Source organism: Sander vitreus, chromosome 4 (assembly GCF_031162955.1).
Source record: "Sander vitreus isolate 19-12246 chromosome 4, sanVit1, whole genome shotgun sequence".
In the NCBI taxonomy this organism is placed as follows: domain Eukaryota; kingdom Metazoa; phylum Chordata; class Actinopteri; order Perciformes; family Percidae; genus Sander; species Sander vitreus.
Window position 1 is genome coordinate 13,501,265 of NC_135858.1, and position 23,530 is coordinate 13,524,794.

At 41.3% G+C, this 23,530-nt stretch overlaps 1 protein-coding gene across 1 annotated transcript in view; it reads right to left on the reverse strand.

Annotated features, from left to right (window-relative positions):
• col7a1 (collagen, type VII, alpha 1) overlaps positions 1 to 23,530 on the reverse strand; it is a 59,479-nt gene that overhangs the window by 19,441 nt on the left and 16,508 nt on the right. The window contains exons 17-79 of the mRNA XM_078248445.1: positions 23,031 to 23,153; positions 22,550 to 22,816; positions 22,202 to 22,345; positions 21,949 to 22,080; positions 21,601 to 21,747; positions 21,119 to 21,259; positions 20,879 to 21,028; positions 20,649 to 20,785; positions 20,396 to 20,522; positions 20,162 to 20,305; positions 19,577 to 19,746; positions 19,234 to 19,272; positions 19,013 to 19,039; positions 18,874 to 18,918; positions 18,634 to 18,753; positions 18,485 to 18,556; positions 18,209 to 18,244; positions 18,070 to 18,123; positions 17,906 to 17,959; positions 17,686 to 17,799; positions 14,418 to 14,444; positions 14,265 to 14,318; positions 14,093 to 14,155; positions 13,944 to 14,003; positions 13,095 to 13,130; positions 12,948 to 12,992; positions 12,007 to 12,042; positions 11,858 to 11,902; positions 11,689 to 11,724; positions 11,512 to 11,547; positions 11,358 to 11,390; positions 11,178 to 11,249; positions 11,006 to 11,062; positions 10,766 to 10,801; positions 10,590 to 10,670; positions 10,047 to 10,082; positions 8,216 to 8,260; positions 8,032 to 8,103; positions 7,849 to 7,893; positions 7,724 to 7,759; positions 7,535 to 7,576; positions 7,331 to 7,411; positions 7,136 to 7,171; positions 6,982 to 7,017; positions 6,640 to 6,720; positions 6,489 to 6,524; positions 5,698 to 5,769; positions 5,499 to 5,543; positions 5,101 to 5,136; positions 4,256 to 4,291; positions 3,645 to 3,749; positions 3,487 to 3,552; positions 2,997 to 3,032; positions 2,870 to 2,905; positions 2,727 to 2,774; positions 2,582 to 2,617; positions 1,376 to 1,498; positions 969 to 1,178; positions 850 to 885; positions 684 to 728; positions 452 to 568; positions 277 to 348; positions 68 to 112 (exon numbers count right to left, since the gene is read on the reverse strand). Coding sequence (XP_078104571.1) covers positions 68 to 112; positions 277 to 348; positions 452 to 568; positions 684 to 728; positions 850 to 885; positions 969 to 1,178; positions 1,376 to 1,498; positions 2,582 to 2,617; positions 2,727 to 2,774; positions 2,870 to 2,905; positions 2,997 to 3,032; positions 3,487 to 3,552; positions 3,645 to 3,749; positions 4,256 to 4,291; positions 5,101 to 5,136; positions 5,499 to 5,543; positions 5,698 to 5,769; positions 6,489 to 6,524; positions 6,640 to 6,720; positions 6,982 to 7,017; positions 7,136 to 7,171; positions 7,331 to 7,411; positions 7,535 to 7,576; positions 7,724 to 7,759; positions 7,849 to 7,893; positions 8,032 to 8,103; positions 8,216 to 8,260; positions 10,047 to 10,082; positions 10,590 to 10,670; positions 10,766 to 10,801; positions 11,006 to 11,062; positions 11,178 to 11,249; positions 11,358 to 11,390; positions 11,512 to 11,547; positions 11,689 to 11,724; positions 11,858 to 11,902; positions 12,007 to 12,042; positions 12,948 to 12,992; positions 13,095 to 13,130; positions 13,944 to 14,003; positions 14,093 to 14,155; positions 14,265 to 14,318; positions 14,418 to 14,444; positions 17,686 to 17,799; positions 17,906 to 17,959; positions 18,070 to 18,123; positions 18,209 to 18,244; positions 18,485 to 18,556; positions 18,634 to 18,753; positions 18,874 to 18,918; positions 19,013 to 19,039; positions 19,234 to 19,272; positions 19,577 to 19,746; positions 20,162 to 20,305; positions 20,396 to 20,522; positions 20,649 to 20,785; positions 20,879 to 21,028; positions 21,119 to 21,259; positions 21,601 to 21,747; positions 21,949 to 22,080; positions 22,202 to 22,345; positions 22,550 to 22,816; positions 23,031 to 23,153 — 4,670 coding nt within the window. The remainder of the gene's footprint in view (positions 1 to 67; positions 113 to 276; positions 349 to 451; positions 569 to 683; positions 729 to 849; positions 886 to 968; positions 1,179 to 1,375; positions 1,499 to 2,581; positions 2,618 to 2,726; positions 2,775 to 2,869; positions 2,906 to 2,996; positions 3,033 to 3,486; positions 3,553 to 3,644; positions 3,750 to 4,255; positions 4,292 to 5,100; positions 5,137 to 5,498; positions 5,544 to 5,697; positions 5,770 to 6,488; positions 6,525 to 6,639; positions 6,721 to 6,981; positions 7,018 to 7,135; positions 7,172 to 7,330; positions 7,412 to 7,534; positions 7,577 to 7,723; positions 7,760 to 7,848; positions 7,894 to 8,031; positions 8,104 to 8,215; positions 8,261 to 10,046; positions 10,083 to 10,589; positions 10,671 to 10,765; positions 10,802 to 11,005; positions 11,063 to 11,177; positions 11,250 to 11,357; positions 11,391 to 11,511; positions 11,548 to 11,688; positions 11,725 to 11,857; positions 11,903 to 12,006; positions 12,043 to 12,947; positions 12,993 to 13,094; positions 13,131 to 13,943; positions 14,004 to 14,092; positions 14,156 to 14,264; positions 14,319 to 14,417; positions 14,445 to 17,685; positions 17,800 to 17,905; positions 17,960 to 18,069; positions 18,124 to 18,208; positions 18,245 to 18,484; positions 18,557 to 18,633; positions 18,754 to 18,873; positions 18,919 to 19,012; positions 19,040 to 19,233; positions 19,273 to 19,576; positions 19,747 to 20,161; positions 20,306 to 20,395; positions 20,523 to 20,648; positions 20,786 to 20,878; positions 21,029 to 21,118; positions 21,260 to 21,600; positions 21,748 to 21,948; positions 22,081 to 22,201; positions 22,346 to 22,549; positions 22,817 to 23,030; positions 23,154 to 23,530) is intronic.

Consider the following 23,530-nt stretch of genomic DNA (forward strand, 5'->3'; position numbering starts at 1 on the left):
TAAAAAAACATATTGTCACCTTCACATTCAGGCGTATAACTTCCAGTTACCAGTACTTCACACTTACCGGTTTCCCATCCTGACCAGGTTTTCCTGGTTCTCCTGATGTTCCCTGAAATGACAAAACACAGATTGCTTCTTAACATTTTTTTTAAAATAGTTTTTCAACATGTCTTGAGTATAGTAACAGTCAGATCAAAATCAGATTCCCATCACTTTAGGAGTCTGTGATTATCACAATGTTCTAATCTAGATAACACCTGAGAGCCAGCTCACCTGCAAGCCGTCACGTCCTTTTTCTCCAGACTGTCCTCGGTCTCCTTTATCACCACGAGATCCTGCAAAACCCTGTAAGACACATTAAAAGTAGCTCATTTGCATATAGAAACATGTTGCAATGAATGGCATTAAAATATGACATTGTATTATTTGTATTATATTCAAATCTTACCCGTTCTCCTTGAGGTCCCGGTGATCCTGCAGCACCAGGCTCTCCCTTCTGTCCCACAACTCCTGGAGGGCCTCTGACCCCAGGCGGACCAACCAGTACTGAGTCAGCAGATGTTCCCTACAGTACACACACACAAAGCTTATGTTCCATTCTATGTTCCGCATATCTTATATTGACAAAATTTGGAATCTCCATGGTTTCACTGCATTAATAGCGAGGATAAGGAGTTTACCTTTTGCCCTGGTGGGCCGGCTGCGCCCGTTTGCCCCATTGTACCCTGAAAAAAAGAAAAAATTCAAAGTTCAGCGTGGAAGTGTTTACATAAAACATGAATTTCTTCTCACTACCTTGATGCGAAGGACCAAAACAAACAATGTCAATGTGACATAAACACTTACAGCGTCTCCTTTGTCACCTTTCTCTCCTCTATCCCCCTGAAATACAGACACATCATATTAGCAATCATCTTCAGTCCATGAAAAATCTTCATTTGTTTACCTAACTCTCCTCAACTCACCTTATCTCCAGGTCTTCCAGCCTCCCCCAGTTCCCCAGCTCGCCCAGGAACTCCTGGTATTCCTGGTTTGCCTGACTCTCCAGGTTGCCCTGGGGGTCCCTCTGGCCCTCGCTCTACAATGACTCTACCTGGAGGACCAGTTGCTCCCACGTGTCCTCGCTCCCCTTGATCTCCTTTTGCTCCTCTCTCTCCTTGAAAACCACGGGCACCCTGGTGCACAACAGGAAACGGAAAGAGATAAACAAATCCAATTTTTAAAACTGAATTATGTTGATTAGACATTTTAATAAACATCAAAGTGTAGTGCACCATCTGGACTTGCTATGATCGTCCTGCTGGCCTTCATCAAGTTTTTTTTTTTTTTTTTCTTTCCTGTAAGCTTCCAAGATGCCCTTAGTCATACTTACATCTGCACCAGATGGTCCTCTCGGTCCAGGTTCGCCCACGTCTCCTTTTTCACCTTTCGCCTTTGGCACTGTAGGAGTCAGTGATATGTCCTTCCTGTCTACAAGCACCTTCAGATCAGACACCTGTGTGGAGGGAGGAAAAGGGTAAATGGTTGGCAAGAGCTTCATAACTTTTGGTTACAGGTGCCTTTCTGTGAAATGTTTTAGAGACCAAATCAATTAGATTGTATCTCAGTAGCTGGAGAATTGCTTGTGATTACAAGCAATTCTCCAGTTTCTATTTCCACATGCTCCACATGAGTCCAAAAATGGTCATTTTAAAATTTGCACAAACACTCTGAAATAGCTGGTTGTACTTTGAGGGATAGCGATAGATCTGCTAAGGAATGAGGTTAGCAAACTCGTCCACACTGTCAGGGTGACGTTATTCTAAGAATATATCTAAGAATTCTCGTCTGTCATTGGTCACGTCTATGAAATCAAGCCCCACATGCTGCTGTGTGTTTTAACTACTTGCAGTCCTATTTTTATAATGCCCAATAAACCAAGATCCAATCCTATATTTGACCATTAAAATTCCATTACTCCACTTTTACTGACTGGAAAAAAAAATGATTGTCAAACTAAGTGACAAGGTACAATACATCATACATATACAATATGTACATACATGTACATACACATACATCCGGAGGCTGTAAATGGCATGATGACACTTGCAAGAACAAATGGGCAAATAAAAACACTTTGCACGTTCTAGGACATTTCCATTAGCCCGACCATTATGGTAAAATATTCATCCAAATATCCATAATAGATACAGAAATGATGTGAATGAAAATGGTCTTACTGTTCTTATGGTAATCTACAGTTTCCCAAATGTATTTTCAATTAACTCCACAACACAAATTAATTTTTATATTTAAAATATGACTAATACACATATCTGACTACTAACCTGGACCATTTAGGTATAGGGTTAGAGTGAGAAAGTAGTTATACGTACATTACAAGGTGCAAGGCTTTTGGAAATAAGCAATGATGAAGAGGGTAACAATCAAAAGTTACTCTTCATCAACACAGACAGACATTTATATATATATATCCCCTTTATTGACATAAAATACTGAAGACTACCTTTAAAGGCTCAACAAACAAACAAAAATCATTACATTTCCAATCTTAATTGTGTGGCAGTCCACATACCAGAATGCCAAAGTTGGCCAGAGCCTTCTGTACATCCTGGTAAGAGAAACACACAAAAACCAGTCAACAGAGATGAACAATACTGACAATAATTGATTCCACAAGTCCCAGCTGAATCATGATAGGTGATGTGCTGACGTCTTACCACTGCTGTCCCAGGTTTGCCCTGCGCCCCGTCCTCTCCCGGGTCTCCCTGCCAACAACAGGAAATCAAGGTGTCAACACAAAACAAGTGAAACCTCACTCACATCACACTTGCAATACAATAGGGACGGAAGATTAACTTACAGCATCACCTTTGAGGCCAGATGGACCTCTTTCCCCCTGGAACAAAACAAGTTCGAAGGTCAAAGACACAGCTAAGTAGTTACTAATCTAAAGCAGACTGAGATATATACAGACATCTACGACTTACTCTGGCTCCCACAGCTCCAGGGATCCCAGGTACGCCCTGAAGGACAGAGCAAGGACAATGATAAAAACATCAACAGATAAGACTCTGTGTGTGTGTGTGTGTGTGTGTGTGTAGTGTGCGGGGGGGACAGACACTGGGACAGATATAGATAAAACAGACATGTTTGCTACTACATGTGGGAGAGCGATGCTGCTGGGGACAACATGATCACACAAGAGCTAGATATCAGTTAGAGCTTTCTAGCTGATGTTTCTGTAAAATGACCTTTTCTATGATAGTATGCAAAAAGAAACACAATCATATGAAAACATAATTACATGCAGAGGATTTTATTTATGTTTATAATGATTCTTATCTTCCATTAATGCAAATTAGCCTGTGGAAGTCCATATCATTCATAGCACAATACAGTACGCTTCAGGAGAAGTGACTGTAATATGCATCTAATTAATGTAATTAAAAACAATGCTGCAAAGTCATGCATGCTCACAGGGGTTCCTGGAGGCCCCGGCGGGCCTGGGATTGGTGCCGCTTCAACTCCTTTAAAATACACCACCTGAGAAACAGGGACAGTGTATTGATTAGTAAAGATGACAAACTATCATTCCGATTCATTATATATTTCAAATGTGTCAACATCATTTGCACCTGTCCGGGAGGCCCAATGCTGCCAGGTACTCCAGGAGGCCCCGCAGGGCCAGAGGGTCCGACAGACCCAGCAAGGCCCCCTTCTCCTTTCTGTCCGTCCCGGCCCTGGAAAACACATGCGATTGCTGAGACTCTCTACACAGAGTGACTTCACTTGCACTATAGTAGAGGCTGATCTATAAAATCAAAGCAGGTGGCCGCTGCCACCCCTCCACTGATGTTCTAGAGATAATTAATGTGAATTTGCACATGAAAACAGCACGCTGACATTTGGTGCCTCCCTGGATTCCTCTCAGAAGTGGCTCCCTCTTAAAGGCTAGGCTTGATCATTAGAGGCTAGTGAATTTATACAGCTGCTTCTGAGAAGCCTATTGATTCTGCAGTGAGTGAGAGTGTGATGGTAATGTCAATGTCAGAGCAAACTACAGTTGATAAATACACACTTGAGTGGGAAAGTGATGATTAGAAAAGAAGGGAGGACAGCAGATGTGTAATAAAATAAAGTCAAGGATCGATACAGGAAGCAGGGGGGGGGTGGGACAGGACAGGACACAGCTTAGAAACAAAACACAAAAGAGATAATGATATAAAGGCGATTTGGAAAAACTGACATCTCTTCCAGCTGCTCCTGGTTCTCCTTTATCACCCTGCAGATTAAAGACAGCAGAGTCAGATTGACAATGAAAAACAGACCTAATAAGCACAATCTTCATAAACAATTTTCTAAAAAGACCCTCGTCCTACCTAGCTAAAGTATTGTTTGATTTCATTTCAGTCAGTTGTGTTTGGTGTTTTTACATGAGGTGTGTCCAGCAGTATTCAAAGCACTGCAGACACTTCAAAATAGGGCTGGGCAATATACCAATATTATATCAATATCGTGATAAGAGACTAGATATCGTCTTAGATTTTGGATATCTTAACATGGTAATATGGCATAAGGTTTGTCTTTTTCTGTTTTTAAAGGCTGCATTACAGGAACGTGATGTCCTTACCTGAATGTTCTAGCTGTTCTATTATTTTCCTTTAGCCTCTTAGTCATTAAATACACATTATTAATGATTATTTATCACAAATCTGTGAATATTTTGTTAAAGCACCAAATGTCAACCCTACAATATCGCCGCAATATCGATAGCGGTATTGGGACAAAAATATCGTCATATTTGATTTTCTCCATATCGCCCAGCCCTATTTCAAAATAATATTCACAAATAGCTAGTATTTGATCAAAGATGCTACACTTTGCCCAAACAAATAATCTAAATTAAAGATGCTACACTTTAACAGACCATTTTACATGACAACATTCAGAAGAGGATATCAAGGGGAAAAGTTCATAGATCTGTCACATTTGTCAAAAAGCTAAATGTTTTTTATTAAAAAGAATCCTAAAACCCTAGTTGACTAAACCTCTACCGGTCAGTGCCAGATAATCTGACAAACGGCTACAAACCTTTCTCCCATCTTCACCTGGCACACCATCCTCACCCTGCAAGTCAAAACAAAATGTGTTACAGCCTCAAACAAACAACAAACCAAATAATGGCCGGTCTGCTGCAAGAGCACTAAGATAATTCAGTGCCACTGCTTTAGAGACTCACTTAAGACCAAGACAGCCATTATGCAGCAGAGCCTGAAATAAATGTCCTCACTGCTTTATTGTCGATGCCATTACCATATTAGAGAATGATGGAGAGACATGCTGCATTAAACACGATTCATATTCTGACTGTCAGTGTTCACAATGAATATCAAAATTGTCAGTCAAGTCACTAATAAAATGTGCAACGTGTCATATTGCAGTATGTCAGGAGAGTGGGTATTACAGTACATTCAAGATGCTGAAGTTACCATTTTGCCAGGAGGACCAGGTTTGCCATCTTCACCTGCTTTACCCTGAAATGTAACAACAAGGATGACGACACTCAACTGAGTAAATGTGGTCGAAAAGAGACTGAGATGTAAAGATACAAAAGAATGGATGAGACTGATTGAGAGACACGTAAATACAAAAATAAAAGTGTGTGTGTGTGTGTGTGTGTGTACTCACAGGTGTCCCTGCAGTGCCTGGAGGCCCAACAGGTCCTGGGGGGCCCTGTTCCCCTCTAAGTCCTGCTAAACCCTGGTAAATCAAATCAACACACAACACAGTGAATGGTTTAATCTCACTTTTATTCAGTATAAATGCCTGCTAAAATAAAACAGATTAGATTTGCACTCACATTTTGCACTGTATTGTGGGGATGTAAGGACAGTTAAAAAGAGAGTTTGAAATGTATAATTTAGTAAATTGAAAGTGTAACACTTGGCAGACATGATAGAAATGGCAACTGCAATTTCTTTGGATGTACAGCAGCAGTAATACAGCTGTCATGTGTCTTGCCCGTGAAATAGGAATAGCAAAAATAGGAAAAGACTCCTTTTCTTCAACTGTAGGTTGAGCAGTTAATGACTTTCAGAATCAATATTATGGTCAGTATTACATAATAGTCTCCTGTAAACTGGAGATGTCTCTTCCTACAGTCGGCTTATGCAACTGGCCACAGGAGCGAAGACACCTCCACAGTGCCCTCTGCAGCACGTACACATAAAGTGCACATAAGTGACTGCAATTCAGGGGCAGACTTGTTTACAGAAAATGGGTTTGATAAAGAATAAGGTATATATATCATAATGATAATAATCATAGATAGATAATACAACTAACTACAAATCTCACTACGGAAGTGAACATAACACAAAAACATCAGCATTTATTTTTATTTATATGATTACTTATAACTAATACAAATCAGGGCATGGCATTTTTAAAACAACCACACAGGAACAAATTGTACTCACGTCTCTCCCAGGATCCCCCTGTTTCCCAGGATCCCCCTGTAACACAAAGAAGAAACAACTACATTGTATCAGCCAAACATTCTTCACCAAGTAAGGCTCTACACACAACATGTTTTAAAGTTCAGGGAGAAGATGGCATGAACTGAAGTACCCTCTGACCCGGTGGTCCAGCAGCACCTGGTTTACCATCCAGACCAGGACGTCCATCTAACCCAGACGTTCCCCTTTCTCCCTGATCACACAGATGTTTAGGGTTAGAAAACCACATTTACATTAAAACCTACGGTAAAAGAACAGTTTAAGTGACTCAGTTGAACTTTTGGCCGTAAAGCCTTCCGCCAGCCCCTCTACACTTCATCCTACTGGGAATCTACTGCATGGGAATGTGGTGGAATGAAGGACCAGTTTATTTATTTTTCAATATTGATAAAATGAGAAGGGTCAGTTGAGTAGGTGACACTGTGAGGACCAGCCACACTGTTTGATTTCAAACCTTCTCTCCAGGCGCTCCTCTTTCCCCTGTGTCACCCTGGGAACATTAGAAGTGAAAATGATGTAAATGTGTACGAAAGGAAATGATTCAGGTGCAGTATTTACATATATCTAGTTATGAGAATTGAAGAAGCAGTGACAGAAAGCAAACTCACTCTTGTGCCTGCAGGTCCCCGTTGTCCCTCAGGACCCTTTTAAAGACAGCAGGGAAAGAACAAGTCACAAAGGATCAGTCTTGCATACTAAACAACAGGGAAAGGGGTCAGCGTGCATAAAGATGCACATACTCTACGGTGGCTTTCAGATGCTCGCAGAAGCATTTACAAATTGCAAGAATGAGGTTAACTCACTCGTAGGCCTGGGGCTCCGGGAGTCCCCGCTTCTCCTTTCGGACCTTTGCTACCGTGTTCTCCTGGGTCGCCAGCGTCACCCTGGAAATCACAATGAAGTAAGTTCTTTGTTTACCAGAGTGTGTCTGTAACAACTACCAATAAGACTGGATTTTGGGGGATACTTATTTCAACTCAGAAGTTCTTTACAGGTACAGTACATACCTTCTCTCCTCTCTCTCCTCTCAGCTGGCCCTGGACGTCCGCCTGTTAAAGGGAACAAACATGTATCAGAATTAGGTTGTAAGACGCTCTTTCAATGGTAAGAAGATGCTTCAGACTATAGTTCCGAACTCTAGTTTGCCTATTAATTATCATTACGGTTCATTTTACAGTACAGTGTGACACACTCACCACTTTTCCTGGTGGTCCTGGAGGCCCCTGGGGTCCCTTGAAGATAAGTAAGAAATATGTGAACCCACTAACAATAGATATAAAGTTATATAAGCACGGTGTAAAAAATAAGGCAGACAACAAACCAGTTCTCCTTTCTCCCCTCTCAGTCCCGCGGGTCCAGGGCTGCCCTATGATCGAACACAGAGCAATAAATATGCTAAACAGCTGACCTTCCTCGATGTTTCTTCTCTCAAGGTTTCAGTGGAAAAACACAAGAGCCTATTAAAAAAGCTATGTGTATGATGATACATAAATGTGCGCCTCACATTTCGTCCGGGCTCTCCTGGGTCTCCTATGTCTCCTTTCTCTCCTGCTCGTCCTGGCTGACCAGCCAGTCCCTAATGGGGGTCAATCAAAAAAACCTAAAACCTTCAATTGATGTACCATGATAGTTTCAAAGTTTTAGATTAAAAACTTTACTGTAAAATGTGTCAAAGACACGCGCCCTACCCTCAGTCCTCTTTCTCCGGACTTCCCTGGGAGTCCAGACTCCCCCTAATGAAAAGCAAGTTTAAAACAAAAGAGACATTTGTAGCGACATGTACACACTAATCTTTATAAATAAACTATATATATATATATATATATATATACATACATACACACACACACACACACACACAGTACTGTGCAAAAGTCTTCAGCAGGTGTGAAAAAATGCTGTAAACTAAGAATGCTTTCAAAAATATAAATGATTGTTTATTTTTATCAATTTACAAAATGCAAAGTGAGCAAACAAAAGAAAAATCTAAATCACATCAATATTTGGTGTTACTACCCTTTGCCTTCAAACCAGCATCAATTCTTACAGGTACTTACAAAAAGTCAGGGATTTTGTAGGATTGTAGTCAGGTGTATGATCAACCAATTATAGTATATAGGTAGTTACACTGCATCAGCAAGGTCTCTCCCAAACAAATATTTCAAAGCAGACTGGTGATTTCAAGATGTGCTGTTCAAGCTCTTTTGAAAAAGCACAAAGAAACGGGCAACGTTGAGGATCGTAGACGCAGTGGTCGACCAAGGAAACTTAGTGCAGCAGATGAAAAACACATCAAGCTTATTTCCCTTCTAAATCGGAAGATGTCCAGCAGTGCCATCAGTTCAGAACTGGCAGAAACCAGTGGGACCCAGGTACACCCATCTACTGTCCGGAGAAGTCTGGCCAGAAGTGGTCTTCATGAAAAAGTTGCAGCCAAAAAGCCATATCTCCGACATAGAAACAAGGCCAAGCGACTCAACTATGCACGGAAACATAGGAACTGGGGTGCAGACAAATGTCAGCAGGTGCTCTGGACTGATGAGTGAAAATTTGAAATATTTGGCTGTAGCAGAAGGCAGGTTGTTTGCCGAAGGGCTGTAGAGCGGTACAATAATGAGTGTCTGCAGGCAACAGTGAAGCATGGTGGAGGTTCCTTGCAAGTTTGGGGCTGCATTTCTGCAAATGGAGTTGGAGATTTGGTCAGGATTAATGGTGTGCTCAATGCTGAGAAATACAGGCAGATACTTATCCATCATGCAATACCATCAGGGAGGCGTATGATTGGCCCCAAATTTATTCTGTAGCAGGACAACGACCCCAAACATATAGCCAAGGTCATTAAGGACTATCTTCAGCGTAAAGAAAAACAAGAAGTCCTGGAAGTGATGGTACAGAGCCCTGATCTCAGCATCATCGAGTCTGTCTGGGATAACATGAAGAGACAGAAGGATTTGATGAAGCCTACATCCATAGAAGATCTGTGGTTAGTTCTCCAAGATGTTTGGAATAACCTACCTGCCAAGTTCCTTCAAAAACTTTGTGCAAGTGTACCTAGAGGAATTGATGCTGTCTTGAAGGCAAAGGGTGGTCACATCAAATATTGATTTGATTTAGATTTCTCTTCTGTTTATTCACTGCATTTTTTTAATTGATGAAAATAAACTATTAACCCTTCCATTTTTTAAGGCATTCTTTGTTTACAGCTTTTTTCCATATCTGCCTAAAACTTTTGCACAGTACTGTATATACACACACTGTCTGTTTATATAAGGGTGTTTATAGTCTAAATATTACTATTATTATTTTAATTAATAATATAATACTTTTTGTAATTTTTTTCCTATGTCTATTTAATGTGTATTTGTGTTATTCTGATGTGTGTGATTTTTTCTTTTTGAGCTGCTGTAACGAGGGGATTTCCCCAGTGTGGGATTAATAAAGTCTATCTTATCTTAAACACACACACAGAGAGTAGACGTTGCGATGTTAGCATCAATAAGAGGAAGCGATCATACTTACAGGTGTGCCTTCGTCACCCTTCTCTCCTCTCTCCCCCTGTAAAATATAAGTATAAATAATTCCCTCATTTTAAATGGGAGGCAATCGACTGAGTAGAGGGTTAGAAACATTATACTTAATCATTTGTGAGAATATTTCATGCAGTGATGTGTTGTTTTTACCTCTAAATGGCATCATTACAAAGAGATGCATGTTGGAAGGAGCAGAAGAAAGCTTAAGAGGCGCACTGATCTAGGATTACGGCATTGAGAGCAACATGCAACAACAATAACTGCTTGACCAGGTTTTTGCAATAGTACAATGTAGTGTCTTACTTCACTGGGTAAAGAAAGACGTGACAAAATGATAAAATCACTCGGGCTGCAACTAACAATAACGATTAGTCAACTATCATACATAGCTGCCATTTAATTATCACCCAGCTGTACTTCCTACTGTATGTAGAGAATGCTAACAACAAGATATTGAAAAAAGGTGTGGGGAGTAGTTCTTTTTGAAGAGGGAATTGTGGTACTTTTTACAGATCGCATACATCACTCTCACCTCTTTCCCAGGAGGACCAGGCTTTCCCGGGGTTCCTGGCCGCCCATTCTCCCCCCTCTCTCCTGGTTCACCAGGATCTCCCTAAAGAACAGTTAAAAGAGTTTAACAATAACATAAACAGAAATAAAGAGAAAGGCTAAAAACATACCAAATAAAACACACAGCAGGCCTCTCACCTTGGCACCCGGCCTTCCATTGACACCAGCAAGTCCCTGAGGGAAAAGCACATGTTTTATGGATTTTCAGTTTCAACAGTTATGGGGCATGACTTACACTGACAGGTGACACAAGGGAATGTTTCATGAATAAGTGATGCTATTGTCTGGAATATATCACAGCAGCTGTAACATTATGAGCCATTGTGCCATTTGTTGTTCTGATAAAAATGTGTTACGATGACTCCAGTGTGAACTTACTCTCTCTCCTGGCTCTCCTTTAGGTCCAACAGCTGACCCACCCGACCCTGAAGACCCCTTGCAAAAATGATAAAGAAGGAAACGTAATTTAGACAGATGTCAGACTGTAAGTGCACTGCACACACAAACAATTCCATATTTTCTAGGACATCATCATCCCCTGGTTGCTCACTTTCTCTCCTTTCTGTCCCGTCTCGCCTTTGTCTCCCTTCCCCCCCTCGGGACCAGCCAGGCCTCGGTCCCCCTGTGGGAGAACAGCAAAGGAGAGGAAACCCATCAGAGTGAAGGAACAGTGAACTCTGTTAAAATGTTAAAATGAAACGTTTCACGAGAACAGAATTTAATAGCGTACCTGGTCCCCTTTCTTCCCGGGCAAACCAAGAGCCTGGATGATTTGAATAATAAAGTAAGGACTCGTCATCACAGACAAAGACTGACACAGACATTAAGTGCATATCCAAAATGAAAGGACAGATAAATTATTATATGTCAGGATGATAACTCACATTTCTGCCGGGCTCCCCGCGTGCACCTTCGTTTCCCTGGGAACAGACAGGTGCAATTGTTGTTTCATCTTTGCTCGGAAATTCATTGGATCCGATTATGAAATGTTCTGTGTTGGAATCACGTTCCTATTGACCTGCTGCTTCTCTTATGATTGCAGTTAATTGAATCAGTCTCACCTTTTCCCCTGATGCTCCACTGGGCCCTGGTAAACCCTGATGACAAATCAAGACAACTCATTCATGACACTCTCTATGCATTTATAAACAGTCAGACCATGCAGCAAATATGAAACAATAAGACACACTGATGTCATTAGCCAACACTGCATGGCAGTCTTTCACTCACTCTCAACCCTGGTGTTCCTGCGAGGCCCGGCTTCCCTGGGTCCCCCTGCGAGACAACATTATTCAGATATCAGCACACAATCCCACTGAAAGGATGTCAACAGTTGAACTCATTTAAATTAAAAACTAAACCAACATTGCTCTACTCACTCTCTCCCCAGTTTCACCAGCTGGTCCTCGCTCCCCCTGCAAAGAGACACATGTCCAGAGTCACTGATTGTTTTCAAGTCAAATTGCATGTTCTGTGACTGTGGCTGTTGTAACTGGAGTCTGTCCACAGGTCATGTTCTAAATTCTAAGATTCTCTTCTTTGATTGTCTGAGTTGCTGTGCAAAATGACATTGGATTTATTTATTTTACTCATTATGTTTAAACCTGTGGTGTCGGCCGTGGATGCTTGTTTGCTTAAGTTGTTTTTGTCTTTGTGATGTTTTTCCAGTGTCTTTTCTTGCACTGATCAGGAGTAGCGTTCCTAATTTCGTTGTATTCAGTACAGTATGTAACTTATACAATGATCATGTGTGTCACCGTAAATGTGCTATAGTTACTTGGAATGGTTTGTTGCTAGTGATTGTTAGAGCTTCTCAACTTGCATGGGGTCTTCTCCAAATAACTACTATGCAGGGAAAATCGAGGGATTCCTTTTATATTTATTTATATTTTTTATTCCATTACCACTCACTGTGCACAGCTATGAACATAATCTTGTACATACAGACATCCATCTCATCTAAAAAAACATTACAGCTGCTTTTCAGTTCAGGTAAAACAAGTTCTCTGCAGTATATTCTTTATTGGATTAAGGTAAAGTAAAGTAAAGCAACAGCCTGCTGTGTCTCCACCCACATTTATTTACTTAAACTTTTCAGACCTATGTGAGCTTGAGGCGATGCAAACCTGGCTCAGCAAGATTGTTAATATCATCGCATTTTGACCATTTCATTTAGTTGAAATTGCATGTGCTCTTCCCTGTGGTAAAATGTACTACTTAACCTGGTGCCATACCTGTAAATATGGCCCATAGTCGTTTAGACTACACACACACAAACACAAACACACACACACACACGATTTACTCTCATGTGACTCACTCTGTCTCCCTGTGATCCAGGCTCACCTGGCTGTCCTCGGTCACCCTATCAGAATAGAGAGTGACAGAGGTCATTCCTCCTTAACAACTTACAAAAGAAGTGATTTTTTTTTTTTTTATCTCTTTACAGTCTTTATCTTTATCTTACCTTTCCACCAATTTCTCCTGGAGGCCCACGGGGACCCTGAAAGACATGAGCAAAATGCTCGATCACATATGTATTACTTCCATCAAGGTTATGTTTTAGTCCTGTTTATTTTTCTGTGTTAGTAAGCAGGACATCTCAAAAATGACATTTCAGTGACAAGACAGATTTCAGTACAAGTTGGTGGAAAGTTGGGCCATGGCCCACAAAAGAACATAATGGTTTTTCTTGTGATAGCGCCACCATGTGGGCATTTAAAAAGCACTTTATACCTTTGCTCACAACTCCTTAATTGTGAGGAAAAGAAGCCTAATTCTTTTTTCCTTGGCCTAACATGTATCTACCCATATAGGCCACAGATCCTATAATATGCATTCTGCCACTTTATCCATATTTAACAAATGTAATACATGGCATACATTATGTGCATGACCCTGAAAAAGTTATTAATGTGTTGTTTGTTTTTATTCCACAGCACTTTCCTGTAAATGTTTGACAAATGGTTACTTCGTGAGATCCTGCAAAATGATGGCATTCTGCCTATAGGTGGCGCTACAGCATAATGATGAATTCAAAAGACCACAACATAACTGCATTGGTCTCACTTGAAATTGGGAAAATAATCATTCTCTACAAATTCTAGAAGTCAGAGGATTTAGGTATTCTTCAATCAATTCATCTGTGTGATTGTCTGTTAGTACGCGATACAGATCTGGATCCAGACGCACATCAAAAGTTCTGAAATTGCGATGGGTGCGACGAGGATTGTGCAAGCGTAGCAGAGGTTGAGATTGTGCAAAAAATGGTTTCATTATCGTGACATAATCTAAAATTGCTGTGTGTTCAACCTACCCTGTCCCCAGGCTCTCCTTGCCTGCCTGGAGGTCCCGGCGCCCCATCACCACTATCGCCCTGAAAAACAACCACAAGTGATTACAGTACTCTGGGATAAACACCCCACATGCTCAAACACTCAATAAACTAGATCAATCTGCAGCTACCTTGTCTCCTTTGATGCCCTGTGGTCCTGGTAGCCCTCTAGGACTCTGAGCCCCTGGAAGACCCTGATAATAAAAATGCAATGAGTAAATGCAAACCCCCCCCCCACATGCACCCCGAGTTCATTTGCAAACTAAACATGTCAGCACATTGGCAGTGATTGACAGTGCTTACTGGGGAGCCCTTCTCGCCCTTCAAGGCCACCCCACTGCCGACTCCTGGAGGTCCCTGTCGGCAAAGAGAGATAAGTGCTGAGAATCATTATGCTTGCGTGCTCCTTGGGATATTTCTGCAGTGAAAGGACAAGCTGGTGATGGTGTGACTAACCCTCTCTCCTGGGCTGCCCTTGTCTCCCTGAAGAAAGAGAGAGAGACAGAGAAGATGCTGAACACTGTTGTTGAGAAAGGTCTCTCTATGATAACACAAGACGTTGACGTGCTTACTCACAGGTTGATACACAAACAAACCGCCTCGCCTCTCGGCTACTCCATATAGTATCTCAACATCAAGGCAAATTAATAAAAAGGAAAACCAATGAAAACACAGTACCAGGAGTAAAACTAAATTATTCTTAGTTAGACCTAAGTAATTGGTCATTCTTTTTAATCCACAAACCATTGCTTTCATTACTGAGGAATTAAAAAACTGCTGTAATGCTTGTTTGCTGGGAATGACAATCAATACTCAGAATAATTGTGATTCATTCGAGTTTCCAGATAATCTCTCTTCACAGATATGTACAAGAAATACCATCAGTATCCATCTCAACTATTAAATATCGAAATTGTTTATTTTTGGATGCAGTGGAAACTATAGAAAGAGATAAGTCTGTATGCAGTCCTCTTTCTCAAATTTGACAGGAAAAATATGCCTTTTGAAATTTAAATTATACACTAAAAATGATATTGTGTAACAAAAACTACCCCTAAAGTCTCAGCTTTTCTGGCACATATAGCAAATGATTGAGCCTCCACTGAAGGAATAACAAAGTGGCTCAATGCTACCACCATGTGCATTAGTCTAACAATTACAGCTTCCTCTTGAGACTCCATTGAGAATTCAAGTCTCTTTCATTAAAGTCTCTAAAAGACGTCAAGAAAACTGAGGACAAGTTTTAAATGAGATGCAATCTCCACTTCCACTCCCTATTCAGCCCCATTGTACCGAATTTGGTTGCAGTTCCACCAGAGTTCCACTGGGGGTGATCGCGGTCCAGTGCTAAATGAATGGGACTCTATGGAGCTAGACGGCTAAATTTGCCTCTTTCGCCTGATTGTCGTTGAGATATCTCAGATTTGATTGTAGTTGTTGCAAGTTCAACATGGATTATAGGTCAAAAGTTGAATGAACGAGTACTTGTGTCCTTTCGATTTCTTACAGGTTGAGTCGTTGTTGCCCATAACACGCTAGCATTCTGCTAATGAATGCTGATTGGTCAGTGAAGGACTGATTACGATCGGAGATCCCGCTTGACGGCATCCAAAGCAGAACCAGAATGTCAGAGTGAATATTTCAGGGGTGGTCTTTAAAACATTAGCAAACATCTTTCTAGCACGTGTATTAACAAGGAGAGCCTAACCTGTCACCTGTGTTGTCGATGTGTTTATTCCCAAGGAGATAATTAGTAATTTTTGGCAAACAGGTGAAATATCTGAGAGAGCAAGACAAAAGGGACTGCAGTATGCATTCGAGGGATATATCCACGACATAATATGCAACCGATGAGAGAATAATTTCATCAAAATGTAGCTAAAGCCTATAGGTCATGCAATAATGTGAGCCACCTCATACGCTGACCATTCAAATTGGAAACACACAAATTGAGGAACAGCTATGTTCATGCACAGCAGGGTAAGTGACATTTGAACATAATCTAATAATTATAATAATTATAAATCAAACAGCTTATCCATAAATCTTGTGGAATAAACACAAGACATTAGCTTGAACACTTTGCAATGATAACATTCTCCTGCTTATATTTTCAGCGATTAACAAATGCTGAAATATATTTTAAAGTATGTCAGTGAGCCTCTGTCTTGCCTTTGATCACCTTAAGGACGGGTTAATAACAGATGTGTACCCACTCGATCGCTCTCTGGGACATGTTTTCATGCTAATCAAATGTGTTTGGAGCTTGAAACAAGCTAGCGCGGACCGCTGATTAGCTTACAACGCTAGCTAGTATTCGGGGCAGAAAGACAGTAGCTCCCAAGATGGCGGCCGCCTGTATACAAGAACGCGACTGTCTTTATAATCTATCTTTTTAATAAACTGTCTGTACACTTACAAAGTTCTCAATGCTTCGGTTAACATTTAAGGACCCTCATTATGCTACCGTTGAAGTGTGGTGATATTTTGACCCTTTTTAGTGGTATAAATAGCAATTTGTTTTTACTTTACCTGTTCCCCAAATACTAGCGTTGTAAGCTAATCAGCGGTCCGCGCTAGCTTGAAAACATGTCCCAGAGAGTGACAGAGTGGGTACACATCTGTTATTTAACCCCTAGGTTTGTTTTGCGCCGGAATTGTCTTTATTTTACATTCAAATATATGCATTATGAACAAAGAACCGTCATTATTTCCAAGCAATGCTGTGCTGAGTTAGCTAGCCAGCTAACATTAGCGTGTTCTTGCCTTGGAGCAAACGTATGTGTTTTTGTTAATACTGTCGACATTTAGCTAGTTGTGAATGGGGCCTCCCACACTGCTTGATCCACCCCGAGCCTTTCTCCCCTTGGGTTTTGGGTTTCGGGAAGGGAAAAATTCCACCACCCCGTCCAAACTTTTAGGATACCGGGTATTGGATTTGCACAACACTTCGGCGTACAGTGTTTCCCTCGCTCAAAATCTTGACAGTTGCTAAGCCACGATTGGCCTGTGGCGGTTTTCGGGTGTGGCTTAGAGAAGGGTCAATTGTATCAAAGATTTCAAAACTGTATCTGTTACTACAATAAGCTGATTAGAGTGCAGTGGATGCCTAGTGGACATCACACCATTAACATAACAAAAAGAGACGACAAAATATGTTTTTAAAACAACAGAATTGTCTATTTATTTGAGACTGTAAAATGGGTTCTTGTAAATCTAATGTCTGGAAAAACTTTAGCATAAAACCTGAATATTTAGGGTGCCAAAGCAAGGTTTCATGTTTTTAGCCCCAAATGGCAGTGAATAATTTAAAATTCTGTTTCCATTATGTATCATTAGATTAGTAAACTGAACACAGCACACTCATGTTTACCTACCCAGCTGGTCCGTATGTCACTCTAAAAGGCCAAAGGGACGACAGCAGAAACTGATCTAACATCGGTAAATCCAGCTTTCAGGACAGAAAGATGCTCACGGCAGTTTCAAAGACAGCTTGTGTTTAGATTGTGAGTTTTGATTCATCACTTGCACAACATCAGAACAGAGCTAGTAGAGTGAATCATTTTATCTCCGTTAAGGAGTGATGGAATGCTCTCTATTACCCACTTTTTGGCTTTGAGACAGGTGTATTTTCAAAAGAAACTCTTTAAGAGTTGATAGTACTGAATACTCAATTTACTTTCTAAATAATGTGGAATGGGGAGAAGCAGGGGAGGAGGCTAACCTTGGTGGAGATTCCTGGTGTTCCTGGTAAACCTGGGAAACCATCCTGACCAGGTGTCCCCGGATCTCCAACAGCACCTTTCGTCCCCTCGCTGCCTGGCTGGCCAGGAGTACCCTTAGTACACAAAACAAACACTGGTTAGTGTGCAGGGTTTGTGCGAGTAAGGCCCACTGTGGGATTTAGGATAAACATAGGCCATATACAGCAAATTTAGGATTGCTTCTCCTTTCCTCCCTGGAAGACCCCCTCCTGATATTGTTGAGCCTGGTTCACCCTGAAGCATCAGCAAAACACCATGAACACACAAACCCACTTCCCATATCATTTTGTTCTCTGTCTCTGAGGTGGGTTAGGAAAAAGCTTAGAAATGATCGCTTAGCTCACCCTTTCACCTTTACTGCCCTTTGAACCTTGTAGCCCTGTCACACCTGGTTCACCCTAGAAAAATAGAAAAACAATTAGGAAGCATTGTACTTCATATTCAAATATCCACCAAACAACTCTGCAGGTCAGAGTTACTTACCGGATCTCCTCTGATACCAGGTAGGCCCTGTGAACCCTGCAGACACAAAAACATAATTTTGTTCTCTATGCTAGTCTCACATTGCCAGAGCTATCTCCACAGTGCTGTGAAGTAAGGCCTGGCTACAGAACACATACATTCTGGGATAGGAGAAAAAAAAACATTCTGGGTTGTTTCTATTTCGTTAAACAAATCACAATTGTTTTGGGCTGCACTAAGTGCCGGACACAGCAGCGGTGGCTCTCAACACCGGTGGATTCTGGTCCCTCTACTCACTGGGACTCCTGCATTTCCAGGGGAACCTGGTCGTCCCGGCAATCCTGGATTTCCATCAATGCCAGGAAAACCCTAAACACGAAATAAACTTAATTCAGTCCTGATTGGGGAAGTTTGTATAGTTTTGGTATAGGCTTAGCTGTACTCACTCTCTCCCCCTTTTCTCCTTTCACCCCCAATGAGGGGTCAATAGTGATAGTTTGGCCTGGTGGACCTGGGCGTCCTTCAGGTCCTCTGGGGCCTTCCCTCCCAGGCACACCATCACGACCCTACCACCCACACACACCCACACACACACACCCACAACATTAGTACTGTATGTGCAATCAATAGTATTTGGAAAACTCAGTACATTGCTGTTAATAGGTCAGTGTTAATGAAGGACTCACAGGATCTCCCTTTTGTCCATCTACACCATCTCTGCCTCTCTCACCCTGTGGAGTCAAACAAAAAAAATGGCACCTTAAAAGCTGAAAATACATACTACAAGGAAAGTGGTAAAACATTTAGCAACTTCCTGCACTGTACCTTCTCTCCACGATCTCCCTTCTCACTCTGAAAGAAATTAAAGAAAGATTAAACTTAGAAATCATACAGTAGGGAGGAGGAGGAGCCAAGATAATTTAAAATATATTTCTGTCATGAAATCTATAGTACGTTCATCAAAGCCAGTCTGTCCAATAAACTGTTATTATTAACACAGGTTCAAAGGTTTCACAACAGTATGACAATAAAGTTAGAGAACTCACCTCAGAGCAATGAATGGTACACTGATCTGGACCTGGACCCTAACAAAACAAGGACAGAAACATTAGGCTGAGATGAGAGAGTTTTTGTATTATATATGTCTTTATTAAAGTAATGACATGCCATTTCCATAAAAAAGTCACAAAATACAATGAAAAACATTTGTTGGAACCTGTGTTCATATGTCACATTTGTTTGTCAATGTGCTGAATTAAGATAGGAAAAATGTGTTGTTTTGGTCTTGGTCATTACTATTTTAATTGTATACAGAATGTCATGCCTAGCTTGAAAAAACGTTTTATTGATTATAAAACAAAACATGCTTTTTTTCAGGTTTCTTCTTACCTCTGGTATTCTGGCAATGCCACAGAGCAAGTCTGCCAGATCAGTATGTACGGTGTCCAACTGTGATGCATCACGAGTGTACAGTATGTTTTGGGTGCTGCCATCTGTCACTGCCCGGCGCAGCTCCTCGGTATTTGCATGGTCTATACCCACCGCTAACACTGTCACACCTAGCAGACACACGCGCACACACACACACACACACACACACACACACACACACACACACACCAAAAAAAAAAATTGTCTCACAGAACAGAGGTGGATTTTTGGATTTGTATGTGTAGTATACGAAGAAGACTGTCAGTGTAAAGAATGTATTATGACGTTTTTCAGCTTGTTTTAGTTCCAGATGGGGACATCTATCACAGGGCCAGAGACTTAAGACAATTTATAGGAACGTATTTTTTCTATTAATTTACAAATACTTGTGTGGCTGAAATCATGAAACTAAATTGTCCAGATGAAGCCAACTATATTGATCTGGTGGGTGCAGGTAGTTATGTCCAACCATGTTAAAGCAAACCCTAAAGTTCATTCACAGATGACTGCATCATGACTGCTTGTTGGGCTTCTCCAGCACACCTGTAGCCCTGAGACTGCTTGCTGCGAGAGTCAGGTTGTCATCTGATTTTTTGTCAGCGATGATGACGACAGCCCCAGGAACCCTCGGTCTCCGTCCAGCTGAGGGGGTCAGAAGGTACTGCCTGGTGTATGTCACCGCCTCACCTGCAGAGGGAGGCAGACAATATTACAACTCTGAACACACACACATACCGAGCAGTAAGTACAGACATCTGTCAGAGAGAAAACACTGACCAATGTAATTCCCGGGACTTTCATCAAACGGAGTGGACTGGATCTCTTGAAGAAGTGTGTCAGATCTGCCATGGCGATTAAGCAGGAACCATATTTTGGGTCTGTAACTGTATACAACAACTCCCACCTGAAACAGGCAGAAAATATTCAAAACTTTGGCAGAAGACAGCTAAAACTGTCCGTGCCAGAATGAGCTAACAGCCTTGTAGCCTCTCCACGCCCTGTTTTGAGACTTATTCTTCAAGAGCAGTACCTGAGAGTCGCGGGCTCCGATAGTATTGAGCGACCCTGCTGCACTTGTGAGGAGTTGGCGCAGTGGTCTTGCGAGGCTAATCCGATCGGTAGATGCCGGTACCAGAAACACCACATCCAGACGCCCGCCCACACAGACTGCGGACAGAGAAGTTTGTGGGGGCAAATACGGTTTTAAAAATGTGTTTATACTGTAGGTATGGTAAATATATTAAAAAGAGGATGTGTTACCAGTGCGTTCCTCTACAGAGCTCTCAGTTCCCAATCCACTTTCAAAGGTGGGCTGCACAGTAAAGCGATAACGAAGGCCCAAACGCAGCCCAGTCACCTGGTAAGAGCTGGACGCAGCAGGGAGCGTGACAGATGAGCCTCGACCAATATCTGAGAGATATGAACAGTTAAAATGATAGGACTGTAAAGCAGTCTTAAAGAAATAAATTGTAACACATACAGTATAATAACATGTTTCACCTGTTCCACCCATCTCCTCTCTCCAGCGTAGAATATATCCTGTGGCACCTGGTACCGGAGTCCAGCCAAGCCGCATAGAATTCTGGGTAACCTCCGCCACTCGTAAAGTTGTCGTAGGTATTGAGGGAGTGGGGGAACCAGCTGCATACATAGGTACAGAGAAACAGCATTGACATTCGATTTGATATTTCAACCAATATATTTGTTGAAATAAGGTTGTGTATATAGTGTAATACCAAACTATTGTGCACAAGAAGGACATTATTGCCTTGCTTACTTAGAAACAATGCAATATGCAGTATTGCATTTACTATATTCAGCATTTGTGAACATTTTATTTTAAATCATCAATACTGTTAAATCCATCCATTCTTTTAAGAATACTTTTTAAGCCTCACATACGTTGTTTATTTTCTCTACGGTTATTAAAACTTGATTATTAATACTTAAATAATGTCAGAATATAGGAAGACGGCACTCACGTGTGGTGACTCTGACAGACACCGGGGTTCCCTCTCTGTTTTGAACTAAAGCCATGACCTGCACCTCGTACTGGGCTCCGGGGTCCAACTGGTCTAAATCCACTGCTGTCACATCTCCCCCCACCAGCTGACTTCTCTCTTCACCACCTACAGCAGCACATAGTCACAACAGTGAGTAGAGGAACACGGTCTAGCTGCTATAAAACATCCATCACAGAAAAAAATAACATATTTCTCCTTTAAGTGCAAATTAAAGCTTTGAAAGAAACTTTGATCATTGCACTTAGATGTGAGATCTTTATGAGAGGATTTTATCACAAAAGGGAAATGGACCAGCAATAGATCTACCGTCCGTTCTCCTCCAAGACACACGATAAGCCGTTGCTCCCTGCACACCAACCCAAGTGACACGGACAACCTCTCCACGTGCCTCCTGGACTTGCAGTGATGTCACAGTCCCAACCACAGACTGATCTGACTCTGAAGGTCGGGACAGAAAACAAATCAGTCCGTTAATCTATTTTGTATAACCCTACTCATAGCCAAGGTTCTCCCAAAAGACAACAGCAATAATGTATATTTGACAGATTCAGTGTGGTACCTGTTCTGATACTCAGGGTGGAAGGACTTCCCTCTCGAGAGCCAGTAAGGGAAGAAACTAATATGCTGTAATCTGAATCCGACTGTAGTCCATCAATGGTGAAGGAAGAGACATCGGCGGGCAAGTTACGAGTTGTTTCAACTCCTGCACCAGCAAAACATTGCAGAGAGATGGAAATACAGAAATGTGTATCTTCCTCCAACCAGATACCCGAGAATAGAAGAGGCCAGATCACTACCCAAATCTAAACGATAAACTAAACTAATTCGTTATGTTGCTCTGTTATCATGTATTTAGATTAATCCTGTGTCTGTTAAATACTTAGTATTAATGCTAATCATTGCTTACCATCATCACGGCGCCAAGTGACCTTATAGCCAGTTGCCCTAGTAGACTGTGACCATGCAATGCGTATCCTCTGAGATGTGACTTCGACGATGCGAAGGCCAGACACCGATCCACCGTGGGGGTTAGTCCGAGTAGATAGGGTGACCACCTCTCCCACACGTTGATCAACCACAGATGCAACACCAATAACCAGCGCCTCATCTGGTTGCAGGCCGTCTATAGTGAAGGATGTGACCTCCGCCCCAACAATACGGAACTGCTCTGCACCTGCAAGGTAGAACGTAAGGGAATACGAAATAATGCACACGATAAACTGACTAAAGATATAAAACAAAGTTAGCTTCAAAGTCTGCTGCTGTTGTTTTTTTAAAGGATCATGAAGATCTAAACATCCACCTTCAATTTGATGTAAAAGATGAATACAGTAATACAGGATTCAAAAGGATAAACTCACAAACACATTACAACATATAACACTTACTGTTGCCTTGTCTCCAAGTAACTCTGTAACCCGTTGCCCCAGTAGCACCTGTCCAGGCAATTCGAAGTCTCCGACTGTTTGTGTTTGTCACTCTGAGGTTAGTCACTCTGCCAGCACCTTGTTCTGAAATGAAGAGCATACCGGGCTTCATGTGGCAAAATTCAATGTATACATTTTTTTTTTTCAAGAAGTATGAGCCAGTTTAAAAAGCAGTACAAAAATATGGTTTTCACAAAATATAGGGAGGAGGAAGGGTTTTGACTATCACAGACTTATTTATTTGTTTACTTACATTATTTATTTTTTATGGTCAATATGTACATAGCTAAAAGTTCTTTTCTTTGTGGTGTGATCATATGTAGGACATTGTAAAAAATGTTAAATGTGATATAAATACTTGACTTATGATGTAAACATGTAGCTACTCATGATGATTAGTATATAGTAGTGGAAAAGGGGGTAGGATTAAATAAGCTTTTTCTTCTTTTTATTCATTTTCG